Here is an 11,864-nt window from a genome sequence, read left to right on the forward strand (position 1 = left end):
ACATTATTTATCGTGTTTGACTATGGAACTTCCCAAAATTGTGCCCTGAGCTAGCACACAGGATTAGTGTGTTTTGCCTAAACTAGCCCATAGGGCGTCCATCCTAGTTCTCCCTCCATCTTAAAATATAGTATAGTAATAGTAATTATTTCTTGAGTTCTTTATGGAGGCGAAGGAAAAGTGTAGAAATGCCTTTATTAATTGTCCTGGCCGGTAGAGGTGAGATGTATTTTAGATATTTCATCACTGTAAACTTTTACCCATGGTACTTGGAACTTTAGAACAAAGTTTGAACTACTAGAGTATTTTGGAACATAGATGAAGATGAAGATTAAGTTTTTTACGTAAAACGAGGTGGTATTAACATATGATTGATTAATTTTTAATTATTACAAACTTGAAAAATAGATTAATATGATATTTTAGAACAACTTTTATATAGAAAGTTTTCACACGAAACGCACCGTTTAGTAGTTTGAAAAGCGTGCCACGAAAATCTTAATCTTAATCTAACTGTTATTGGAGAAAAAAAAGGGGAAGAGAGTAGAAGATCAGATGTGGTTGGCGGAGGACGGATGCAGTTGTCAGCGCAGTACGTGCGGCCGGTTACTCATACTGCCTCCGTTTCATATAGAAATCATTTGAACGTTTTCTAATTCAATTTTTTTAGTTTTGATTAAGTTTATATTAAAATTTAGCAATAAAAACTTTTAAAATATATTGAATGTTAGATTTTGGTGCCATAAATATTATAATTTTCTATAAACTTGATCAAACTTTTAAGAAGTTTGACTATAAACGAAGTTCAAAACGACCTGAGGGAGTAATAAGGGCGATCACAGAACGAAGTATAAATGCAATGGGCATTCTATTCAAAACCTAAAGCCATCTTTTTGTTGGTTTTATCAACACGATCTTCCAACTATGCAATAATACATAAGGTGCCCTCCTAACTCTCCAAAGTGGAAAAACATACAAGGTACCCTTCCGAAAAATATATTGACGACCAATCAGAGAGAACAAAACAGGACAGGGGAACACCTCCAGCCATCCAAATATTTACAGTCACTTGTGTGCGTGTTACTCACTCCCGAATCAAGTGTCTGGTGTATTCATTTCGCTGGATACCCAACCAGGTACAACAACAGCAACTCGCTCGCCCGTTGCGCATACCCCCGCAAGCAGCTGCAGGCCTCAATTTCCGGTGCTTTCAACAGCTTTCAACTCGGGCAGGTAGGCAGGCGGGCAGACAATCAGATCACTGGAAAACAATCTCGCTGGAAGAAAGAAACGCCGGGACTGTTCCTGGCGCTCGCTCACTCGGTGCGGCAACTTAGCCTTCTTCATGGTACACGAAACTTGGGCGGCGGAGCTCCAGCCATCTGCTCTTTTTTTTCCTTTTCAAGTCCTTGTTTTCGTGTATGTTTATACTAGCTTCGCGGTTCTTGCTTCATATGAGAGGTTTGCGTTACGCCATACGAAGGAACCTAGCAGTGGGTGTCGATCATTGTGGTTAAGGCATGTAGATTACAAGATCCTGCTGTTAACATCCTATGTATCGACTACTTTAAGAGCAAAGGGAAGAAAATGAAGTAAATGGTGATGAACGTGCTGAAAAATACTGCGTACATGTTTGAATCTCTTGTGATTACGGGTCCCCTCTTACCATTCTGTCCAGCTGAAGAAGTGAACTCAGATGGTCTTCGTTTACTTGCACTGGCAATTGGGGCATCTGGCCCATGATACCAGGCGTCTCGCTCATTCTGCAGCACAAAAGGAAAAAATATTATATTTTGTTTCTACGAACATGAATATTGAATACTGCCTAGAACAAGAAACACCAGTTAACAGGAAGCAATCCCAAAATGATAAAAGATGGTACAGGCTTTGATAATGATAATGGAACATGATAATGGATGGTATAGTTAACTAGGGGCTCCTATCTAATTTGGAACATAATAATGGATGGCATGGCAGTGTTTGGACATGAAGAGTAAAAATCGTCCTCAAAGCAATATATAAAGAACAAGATACATGGCGGGCACATAAATGACGCTTTACCTGCTTAAAATATTTTTGAAGTTGTTGTTTGTCCGAAAAAAGAGATCCGTGTTCTCTCCCGTCTGCAAGAAACTCAGGATTCAGGCATAATAAAATTAAAAAGAAAACAAATGGTAACCCACACCTGTCCAGTTGTCCTGCCTTATTTTTAATATTCATAAAGCCTGAGAGTGACAGGTTCCAACTTATATTAAGTGTTTCCCCATATCTAGTAATTGATGGCAGATGACATTATTGGTTTCACACGATGCCCCGTAAATATAACAGTTAAAGGGGCATATATTTTCAGGGCAAGGACTAGTTGATCACATATTACGACAGCATTTTCAATAGATAAACCGACTTTTAAACCAACTATTGTAATGAAATTAAGATGTTTGGCAAGCATCATATGCTCCTTGACCGGCACTCATTAACTTTTTTTTCTAACGTAAGGGCACTCATTAACTTCAAAAGCAACAACTTTAGAATTAAAATGCGAGAAGTTTATGGACATACAAACCTTGAATGTTTCGATATTTGTGGCGATTTGGTTGAGTAAATGATTGTTTTCTTCCAGGAGATGCTGTGTTGCACTATCCACGACAGGAACTTCTACATAATGGAACCAGATGAGTGTTTTGGGAGAAATAAGACATCATAAGATGCATGCAGTTGCATTGCATGAGATAGTTGTAGGTATCTAAAATGATAATGAAACCCAAGGTGTTTTATTACATTATGTTCCTAAAGTTTACGGTGAAAGATAATGAAAGGATGAAAGGCAAACACAAAGAATATAAACAGGAGGGTGCAACGCAACACCCTTTTCCTTTACTATGGGATGTATGAACCTTTCCTCCATCATAGACCTATAAACGGACAAAACTACATGATCATCAAATACAGCAACCCCCATTCTTTTGCAGTTGTGGATTTCTAGCATCCGATGATATCAGTAAGCTTGTATCACGAAATAATAGTAAAGCTAACAATTGCTATTTTCCAAGGTATTTCACAAGAAAAAAACAGTTTCTAAAGATGTTACCAAGGATTCATAATCATATATAAAAGATTGCTTAGCATGGAAATTGGAAACACTGCTACTTGCTTGTGTTTTGTCCTAGATCTTTCTTGTATTTGCACGGGGATCTATAGGTGACACAATCTTAATACAGCATGCGCACCACATAAAGGCATCTGAAGTTTGCTTCCAGAGGATGCTTCTACTGACTACAAATGTAGTAAGCAGCCTCAAGAACACAAGCAATTTGAGTTTGTTAGGAATTCTTGGAAGAGCATTAAAATCTACTCATATGGTATGTATATGTATATATATATATATATATATATATATATATATATATATATATATATATATATATATATATACACACACACACACTTAATGTTAGCCCAACAATGTAAGTGTGTGAACCACGTTTCTATGATGAAATTAAACAGAGGGAAACACTGAGTCTCAAGTTGTTTTTTTAACATGGGTCTTAAGTTTTGATGTTTACCTCACTATCTAACAGACCTAAAGTTTTCACAATTTTAGAACACACTGTGGGTCAAACCTCAAACTTGTAGTACAGAATAAAGATGAACTAAAACAGCTGAACAGAAGAAAGCAAACATATAGATGTTAATGTTATTGCTGTGGTCTTGCCTTCCTTAGGAACCTGACATTGCTGATTTGTATGTTGCATCGATATTGAGAAAGGGGTCACAGTGTTTGCAGGTGCCAGGTGAAAATTAGCCATGGAGGCAGATGCAACCATCTTGTCCTGGATTGGCTGTTGAGAAATTAAACTCAAAAGAACATGGCTGATACAAGCAAAAGAAATGAGGTACACCAAACAAGTTACAAATAGAAAACTACCTTCATGTCTCTTATCTTTTTCCCTGTATAAAATCCATCAGGTTTCTTCCTTCTATCTTTACTCTGTAACAGTAAACGAATGTGAGCAGAATACAGTGCATGAGCTGCTATACTAATGCAAGCCAGTAAACAAATAACCTGTTGGAGGAGCAATGTAAGAGAAAACAATGCATGCAGCAACAGCTAAATATCAACTACATGCATCATGGTGGCTATTTCCAAATTTTACGGGAGGCACAAAAGCTTTGTACATTTTGGTATTAACGGGAGTAAACAAACAAAGTATCTATTTCCAGTCTGAAACCACAATGAACAGCTTTGTATTAAGAATAAAACAAACAAACAAAGTGTCTATTTCAGCCAGGGCAGGTCATTATTATGGCCTTAAATGCTGTGTATACTTGATATGCCTGTTGGAATTGATCGTTTGCTAGAACTTTAAAAGCTGTATACTCCAAGTTACAATACGGGTGTGTTTAGTTCACGCCAAAATTGAAAGTTTGATTGAAATTGGAATGATATGACGGAAAAGTTGGAAGTTTGTGTGTGTAGGGAAGTTTTGATGTGATGGAAAAGTTGGAAGTTTGAAGAAAAAGTTTGGGACTAAAGTCAGCCTACATCTAGAATGTAATTGGCAGATGGCAAATTATCACATCAGTCACAAAAGGAAATAAAGGATTATAAAAAGTAAAATTAAATATATGAAGCGCTTAAGCACCTCTATCAAAAAGTCAAAAGAGCAATGTGGTGAGGGTGCTAGGTGGTGTCAATTTTGGTCTTCAGTGTACATCTGACTTAATTTTTAGCGAAGTTAAGAAGTTCTTCTACCCAATTTGCACATGACCAGAATCAACATATATGTTAACAAGGAAACAGAAGAGATAATGTGACATTTGAAAAGAGTAACTTAACTGTAGCCCACCAACACCGCAATGCAACATCCCTGACAGTCCTGTTGGGTAGCATAGCTGCTATTTTTATGTACTTCATGATATTCGGTTCGCGAGCATATCTGCCAGTAAGATTGAAGAAATTATGAGGAACTGAAAAGAAATGGTCTGGTCCCCAGATAAGATTGACAAACCGGATAGTGACTTTATTAATCAGCTATAGTGCAAACATATAGTCGTAAGGTACTCAAGTGTGGCTACCAAGACGTTTTATGGTTTCGCTGGCCCGGTGAAAAAGACGTTCTATGGTTAAGAACAATGATTCTACAAGTACGCTAAATAATCACAAAAGTGCTATAGAACATTCATTGATATTGCTCTCAACTCAAAAGGTAACAGGGTTCAATTGAATGAATCCAGCTCCAGATTTCCTGTTCCGGATTGATGCTCCATTAAACATAAGAGGGGAGAAAAAACGGCTTGTTGCACAACCAAAATTCCATCAGCCACAACCGCACAAGCAACAAGTCACACTAGCACAGCACAGGCAATAGCAATTCAGAAAGCAAAAGGGGAATAGGGATTTGCTACCTCACAAGCCCTTCCTTCAGTGTGTTCAGCTCACGGTCATTCCAATCTGAAGGCGAACCAGTGACGAACTTGTACTTGGGCGCCACCGTGCTACTGAACGCATCCCCCGACGAGCTCCTCGACGGGCCGGCCACCGATGCGTTGCCCAGCACACCGGTGTTCGGAGAGACGAACAGCCCAGCGCTGCTACTAGTCCCGTTCATGCTCCTCGGGGCCATCACCATACCGGCCGCAGCGCCGGCGCCACCGCCCAAGTCGCTGTTAGATTGGAAGGAGAGCATGTGATGGTTGTACATCGAGGCCGTGATCCCCTGATGGAATCCCATGCTGGAATCGGCGGCCATCTCACAGAAACAACCAAAATTCTCGATCTAATCCTCCATAAACACGCCCCAAATCCTCAGGGCGCTCAATTTGGATCAAACCTGCACAAATCGAGCCAGGAAAAAAATCTCACCCAATTGAAACGAAACGAGTAACTGACAGAGAACGACTTTTTTTTTTCAGCAGAGGATCGAAAAGCTCGACGAATCCCACGAACTCCAGCACGATCACCAAGGGAATTCCTCCCTCGAGAGTCGTGCACGCGTCACACTCAGCTTCGCATTCCCGACTCCCGAGGAGGATCCGATCGAGAGGCCCTGGGAGATGACCAGGAAGGAGACCCCACACCTCAACACGACCAAGCCACCACAACCACCGCAAGCAACCACCACCCATAACTGAGTCCCCCACAAATCCAGACGAAATCCGAACCCAACCCGGCGAACTCACCTGCCACCGAAGCCGCGGAAGGATCGTCCTCCGCCGCCCCCGCCGCCACCACCGCCTCCACCTCCACCTCCCCACGCAATGGTGGGGGCAGACTCCAAGCCGCAGCAGAAGCTCACCAGCCCCCGCCGCCGCTGCCAAAGTCCTCGAAAATTCCTCGCCTCGAATCCAAATCCAAACCGCTCTCCGAATCAGGAGGCGCGCGGGATTCTGCGAGAGGAGAGAGTCCTCGAAAATTCCACGCCCTGTTCGTTCACCTCGAATCCAACGAATCCAAACCACTCTCTGAATCAGGATGCGCCGGATTAAGCGCGATTTAGGAGGCGCGCGGAATAAAACTGAATGAGATGGTCTCGCTCGCCGCCTATATAGATAAAACCCAACGAACCCGAGAATAAAACTTTTTTTTTACGAACCCGTTTGATCTAAACAAATCGCGTGGAGTTTTGGTTCGGAGTCTTTGTACTTAAAACGGAGGCTACGAGTAGCCCCCCTACCTCTAGGCTTCACGCCCATACCCTTTGTTTTTGTAGATATTTGGCCCCCGGAGTTCGGGGTTAATTACGGTGGCGTGCCATTTGGCGGGCAAAGTGTCGGCCTACGAAACGGATCAAGCGAGGCGGGGGACGCATCTCAGCCGTCGGCGAGTGGACGGCCGGATGCGGGGGTGAATTCGGTTGGACGGCGCGGATGCGTCCGGACCGGGCCGGATGGGCCGCCTCGGCACGTGGTCCCGAGGGGAATCTCCGAATCTGGCTGTCTTTTGTGGAATCACGAATGGGAACTGTAGCCGTTGGGGTATTATCGTTAGGCGTACCAGATCCCTCGCGTAAATATTCTCGAATGGGTCACTTACAGGTGGGCCCAGAAGGAGGGTGTAGTGGCTTGTCCCACTTGTCAGTGAGAGCAAGTTTTCTGGAAAGAAGAGATATACATAAAAAAACTGTGACCGGTTTTGTAGAGCTTGACAAGTAGACAGGCGCAGCTTAGTGGTAGCCGGTCATGATGGTTTTATGCTACTTTGAAAATGGTGAAAATGCTACTCTCAAGAAAAAGAACAGATGATGTCCAAGTCAGAAAAATTATAGTTGACCGTAAAAAAAGACAAAATAGGCTTCCGTGTTAACATATAATTTATTCAGCCACCGTGATAAAAAGACAACTTTTCTCCGGAATCTTTGCAACTCCAATATAAAAAGGCAAAGCACTAGGCAATATATACTTTAAGTTAGAAATAACGGTCTCATAAAGTGATGATTTGTGAGCCGCAAATATCTTGCTATGACAGCGTTCTAAAACATTTGGCTAAAGAAGGACTATTAGAAATTAAATAAACAATTGCTCACTCCGTTCTCAACTTCTCATCTATAAACATTTCTAGGTTGTTTAGTGAAGATTAGATCTGAGAAAAAGTTACTATAGTGTTCCTAATTAAATGAGGTGTGGTTCGAGGAGGGAGGGTGATTTATGACAGAGAGAAATTTAATCGACAGATGATTGATAGGATACTCTAGAAATACATATATTGTGTATAGAATTTGAATCCTAAAAAACATTTACTACGTATAAAAATTGAATCATAAGAAACACTAAACGGAAGGATCAAGTCAAAGAATTAACATGTCTATGCCAAAATTTTTTGAAGTCCGTGGCGTTGCGTTATCAATAGGATTTCAACGAGACCACTGATCAATCGCTGGCTTTCATATTATCGGTGTGTGTTAAAGATGTTGTACCACAATTTTAAAAAATAAATTAATATATACATGAAACTAGTACATGATACAAACTAGGCAAATTTTGCTACAGGACATAGCGACTTTGTGGTTTTAGCTGTAGGACATCGCACGAAGTCACTTTTGGGGAAAGACACTCTCAAAATGTGGTTATTTATCAGGGGACACTGCATTCATTAAATTAATATTTTTGTGCTGACTAAGCGAGAAGGGGCCTACTTTTTACATGGCATGACCAAATTGCCCTCATCTCCTTTTCTCTTCCTCTCTCTTCCTCCTTTAACAGTGAGGTCGCTACTGAGGCGTTGCAGCGGCGCGTGGGGACGGGCGTGGGTGGTGGCGCGTGGGCGATGGGCGGCGGCGTGCGGGCACACGCGGAAGACGGCGGCGCATGGGGATGGGCGTGGGCGATGGACGGCGGCATGCAGGCACACGCGGAAGACGGAGGCGCGTGGGGACGGGCGTGGGCGATGGGTGGCGACGTGCGGGCACACGCGGAAGACGGCGGCGCGTGGGGACGGGCGTGGGCGATGGGTGGCGACGTGCGGGCACACGCGGAAGACGGCGGCGCGTGGGGACGGGCGTGGGCGATGGGTGGCGACGTGCGGGCACACGCGGAAGACGGCGGCGCGTGGGGACGGGCGTGGGCGATGGCGCGCGGGGACAGGCGGCGCCGACAAGGGCGTCGCGTGATGCGGCGGCGGTGGGTGGCGCCGAGGAGGGCATTAGACGGCGCCGGGGGCGGTCACAGCTTGGGGGGGCGGGATGGCGACGGGCGTGGGCAGCGGCGCGCAGGGACGGGTAGCGCCGACGAGGGCGTCGCGTGATGTGCCGGCAGCGGGCGGCGCCGAGGAGGGTGTTGGACGGCGCCGGTGGCGGACGCAGCTTGGGGCGGCGGGATGGCGATGAACGGTGGCGGAGGCTGCTCGGGGTCGCGGGTTAGCGCTGTCCGGCGGCGATGGCGGCGAGCAGGATGGGGAAGACGCTCCGGTCGAAGGCGGCGGAGGCGCCACCGCCGCGCCTCTTCCGCTTCTTCATCTCAACCCTGCGAGTTCGATTCGTGGCGGAGCTCCGGTGAGGCCGCCGCCGTGGGAGCCGTCGGCGGGCGCCGCCTCCCCCTGCGCCGAGTTGGCCGCCCATCCTAGCGTCGAGCTCGTTGCTCGTGGCTGTGGGTGGGGGTGGGTGGGGTGAGGACGTCATCGCCGGTGGAGGTAGAGGAGGCAAGGAAGGAGGTTTGGGGTGGGGGAAGAATATGACAAGTGGGCCCGAGGGCATTTTTGACCTTTTACACTGTTTAGCTCTCCTATTGAACCAGAAATTAATATTTTATTGGTTGCAGTGTCCCCTGGCAAATAACCATATTTTGAGAGTGTCTTTCCCCAAAAGTGACTTCGTGCAGTGTCCTACAGCTAAAACCACGAAGTCGCGATGTCCTGTAGCAAAATTTGCCTACAAACTATACATACTCCCTCCATACTCACAAAGGAAGTCGTTTAGTACATTGACACGGTCTCCAATACACAACTTTGACTTCTTGTTTCTATAAAAATATTTATTGAAAAGTGATATATGTATACTTTTATGAAAGTATTTTTCAAGACAAATCTATTCATATAATTTTTACATTTTCAAACTCAATAATTTAAGAGTTATTCATGATTTATATTCCCAAGGTTTGACTTAAACATTATCCTAAACGACTTCCTTTATGAGTATGGAAGGAGTACACCCATCTGGTTAGAACATCCCGTGAGGAAGCGAGCCCACAAGGATTCCAATCCATGCAGTAAAAACTAGGCTACGAAGCGGATGGGCTTCAATGGATAGCAATAGCCAGTGTCCTACTATCCTTAGGGAGCTTAATATTTTTAAAAGCAGCTAATCAGAAACCATCTTGTGAGAATCCGAAAAATCTAGGAACTCAAGCTTCTAGTTATTTTCTGATTGTATAATTATACATTCTCAGAATATATATGATAATTAAAACAGTTTGAGAAAACTTCTGACAGTAGTAAGAGATTTTTGACATAAGCTACAGCTAACAAGAGCTATCCAAACATGGCCTACATAGGCTTTGCTATAGCTAGCATGGGGCAGGCGCACGTGCGACGCTCTTTGCTTTCGGTGAAGGCATCACGGCGCCCAATCGAGACGCGCAACGTTTCGCCACCTGATTGGCCAGCCGCGGCGGCACGGACTCTCACAGGTCACAGGGAAACCTCCTGCCCACCAAGATCGAGCAAATGCTGCATGGACACACCACAAAATTCCACGCACCGATTGGGTGTGTTTAGTTCACGCTAAAATTAAAAGTTTGATTAAAATTGGAACGATATGACGAAAAAGTTGAAAGTTTATATGTGTAGAAAAGTTTTGATGTGATGAAAAAATTAGAAGTTTGAAAAAAAAGTTGGGAACTAAACCAGGCCTTGGTTGGATGCCGCCGGTGTTCTCGTTGAGTCTCCTGGCCAACTTCCAACCCAACCGGGCAAAGTCCTGCTTCTCGTGAATTCTTTCCACGGCAATATCCATTTTCCATCTCCTGAAGAACGCCTTTCCTGCGTGGTGCTTTTTGGAAAAAGCTCCTTCATCCAGAACTAGCTTTATCATGTATCTTAGGGAAAAAGGTAGTGATGAACCCACCCGATACAGATGAACGTATTCGAATGATGGGTAGACACGAACTGGGTTTGTCGTTGTTGCTTACTAGGATAGTACCGATTTGGATGGTAGATATCGTCGAAATATGATGTTGAATTTCAGTATTTATATTATATATGTTGCTTAGTAACGTTCTTGGTCAACTAACCTAGTATGGGAGAACTATTTTATCTGTGCAGTCTTTGTTGGTGTGGTCATTATACAAACATCTTCGTTATAAAGCATGCTAGCGTGTTTGTGGTTGTTTGTAGGAGTATCTTTTATGTTTGTCATACATTATTACTTGTCATGTAATGATTGGACATAGATTTGTTTTTAGCCTACCTATAGGATAGTAATGGTCAATTAGGTGCTTAATTTATGTGTGCTTTTTATTACTTTGGGCATGTTTTTTTTTTAATTTTTTTCTACCAAAGATTGATTCCATGTAGCTGCATTTTGGTTGCACCGGTGCAAGTGGAATTTTCGCATGTCGTTTGTATATATCCACACACCTCTCACCACCCTAGCCCGACACGTTTTGGAATCATCTTAAACAAAAAACCCATTGACCGCGATAGAATACAAAGTCTTAATTTTTGCCTTGGTCAACCAGGAAAAAACCTTGCGATTGACTGATAGTTCCTGTTGTTCTCATCTCATTATTATCGTACGCGATATGCATCCCAAATTGTTTTAACAATGCACAAGTTAATTAAGACCCTGTTTAGATGGGACTAAAACTTTTAAGTCCCTATCACATCGGATGTTTGAAAATTAATTATAAATATTAAACGTAGACTATTAATAAAACCCATTTATAATCTTTGACTAATTCGCGAGACGAATCTATTGAGCCTAATTAATCCATGATTAGCCTATGTGATGCTACAGTAAACATTCTCTAATTATGGATTAATTAGGCTTAAAAAATTTATCACGCGAATTAGCTTTCATTTATGTAATTAGTTTTGTAAGTAGTCTATATTTAATACTCTAAATTAGTGTCTAAATAGAGGGACTAAAGTTAAGTCGATCCAAACACCACCTAAGCAACAAATTTACTACTCTGTGTACGCGTGGCCGTGATCATCACGAGCCAGGAGGGCTTGCTTGTATGGCCGTATTGATGACGAGAGGATGCCATGCCATGTAGCTAGCGTACTCATGAAGCAAAAAAATAGAAAAATAGAAAAGAAAAAAAGAAAAACAATGAGAAAGTTTGTGGGGCAAAGCAAAAGAAAGACAAGCAGTGAGGGCGACACAAAATTCCCCTGTGGGGAACACCACAGGCACGCCGGGGCCCACCAC

General features: G+C 43.3%; 1 protein-coding gene across 7 annotated transcripts; it reads right to left on the reverse strand.

Annotated features, from left to right (window-relative positions):
• Window positions 1–851: 851 nt before the first annotated feature.
• Window positions 852–6,617, reverse strand: LOC4337371 (uncharacterized). 7 transcript variants are annotated; one of them, XM_026025254.2, is made up of 9 exons: window positions 6,181–6,617; window positions 5,407–5,831; window positions 4,838–4,937; window positions 3,926–3,988; window positions 3,713–3,830; window positions 2,564–2,652; window positions 2,062–2,123; window positions 1,667–1,763; window positions 852–1,487 (listed from the first exon to the last, which is right to left on the reverse strand). In XM_026025254.2, exons 2-9 carry the CDS (start codon window positions 5,748–5,750, stop codon window positions 1,431–1,433), a joined length of 930 nt encoding a protein of 309 aa, XP_025881039.1. In that variant the 5' UTR covers window positions 5,751–5,831; window positions 6,181–6,617; the 3' UTR covers window positions 852–1,430. The 7 variants fall into 7 exon arrangements, with proteins under 7 accessions (XP_025881039.1, XP_015635796.1, XP_066165682.1 ...); XM_015780310.3 differs by having other exon boundaries at window positions 2,564–2,655; XM_066309585.1 differs by having other exon boundaries at window positions 1,630–1,763; window positions 2,564–2,655.
• Window positions 6,618–11,864: the final 5,247 nt, after the last annotated feature.

This window comes from Oryza sativa, chromosome 4, assembly GCF_034140825.1.
Source record: "Oryza sativa Japonica Group chromosome 4, ASM3414082v1".
Lineage (NCBI taxonomy): Eukaryota > Viridiplantae > Streptophyta > Magnoliopsida > Poales > Poaceae > Oryza > Oryza sativa.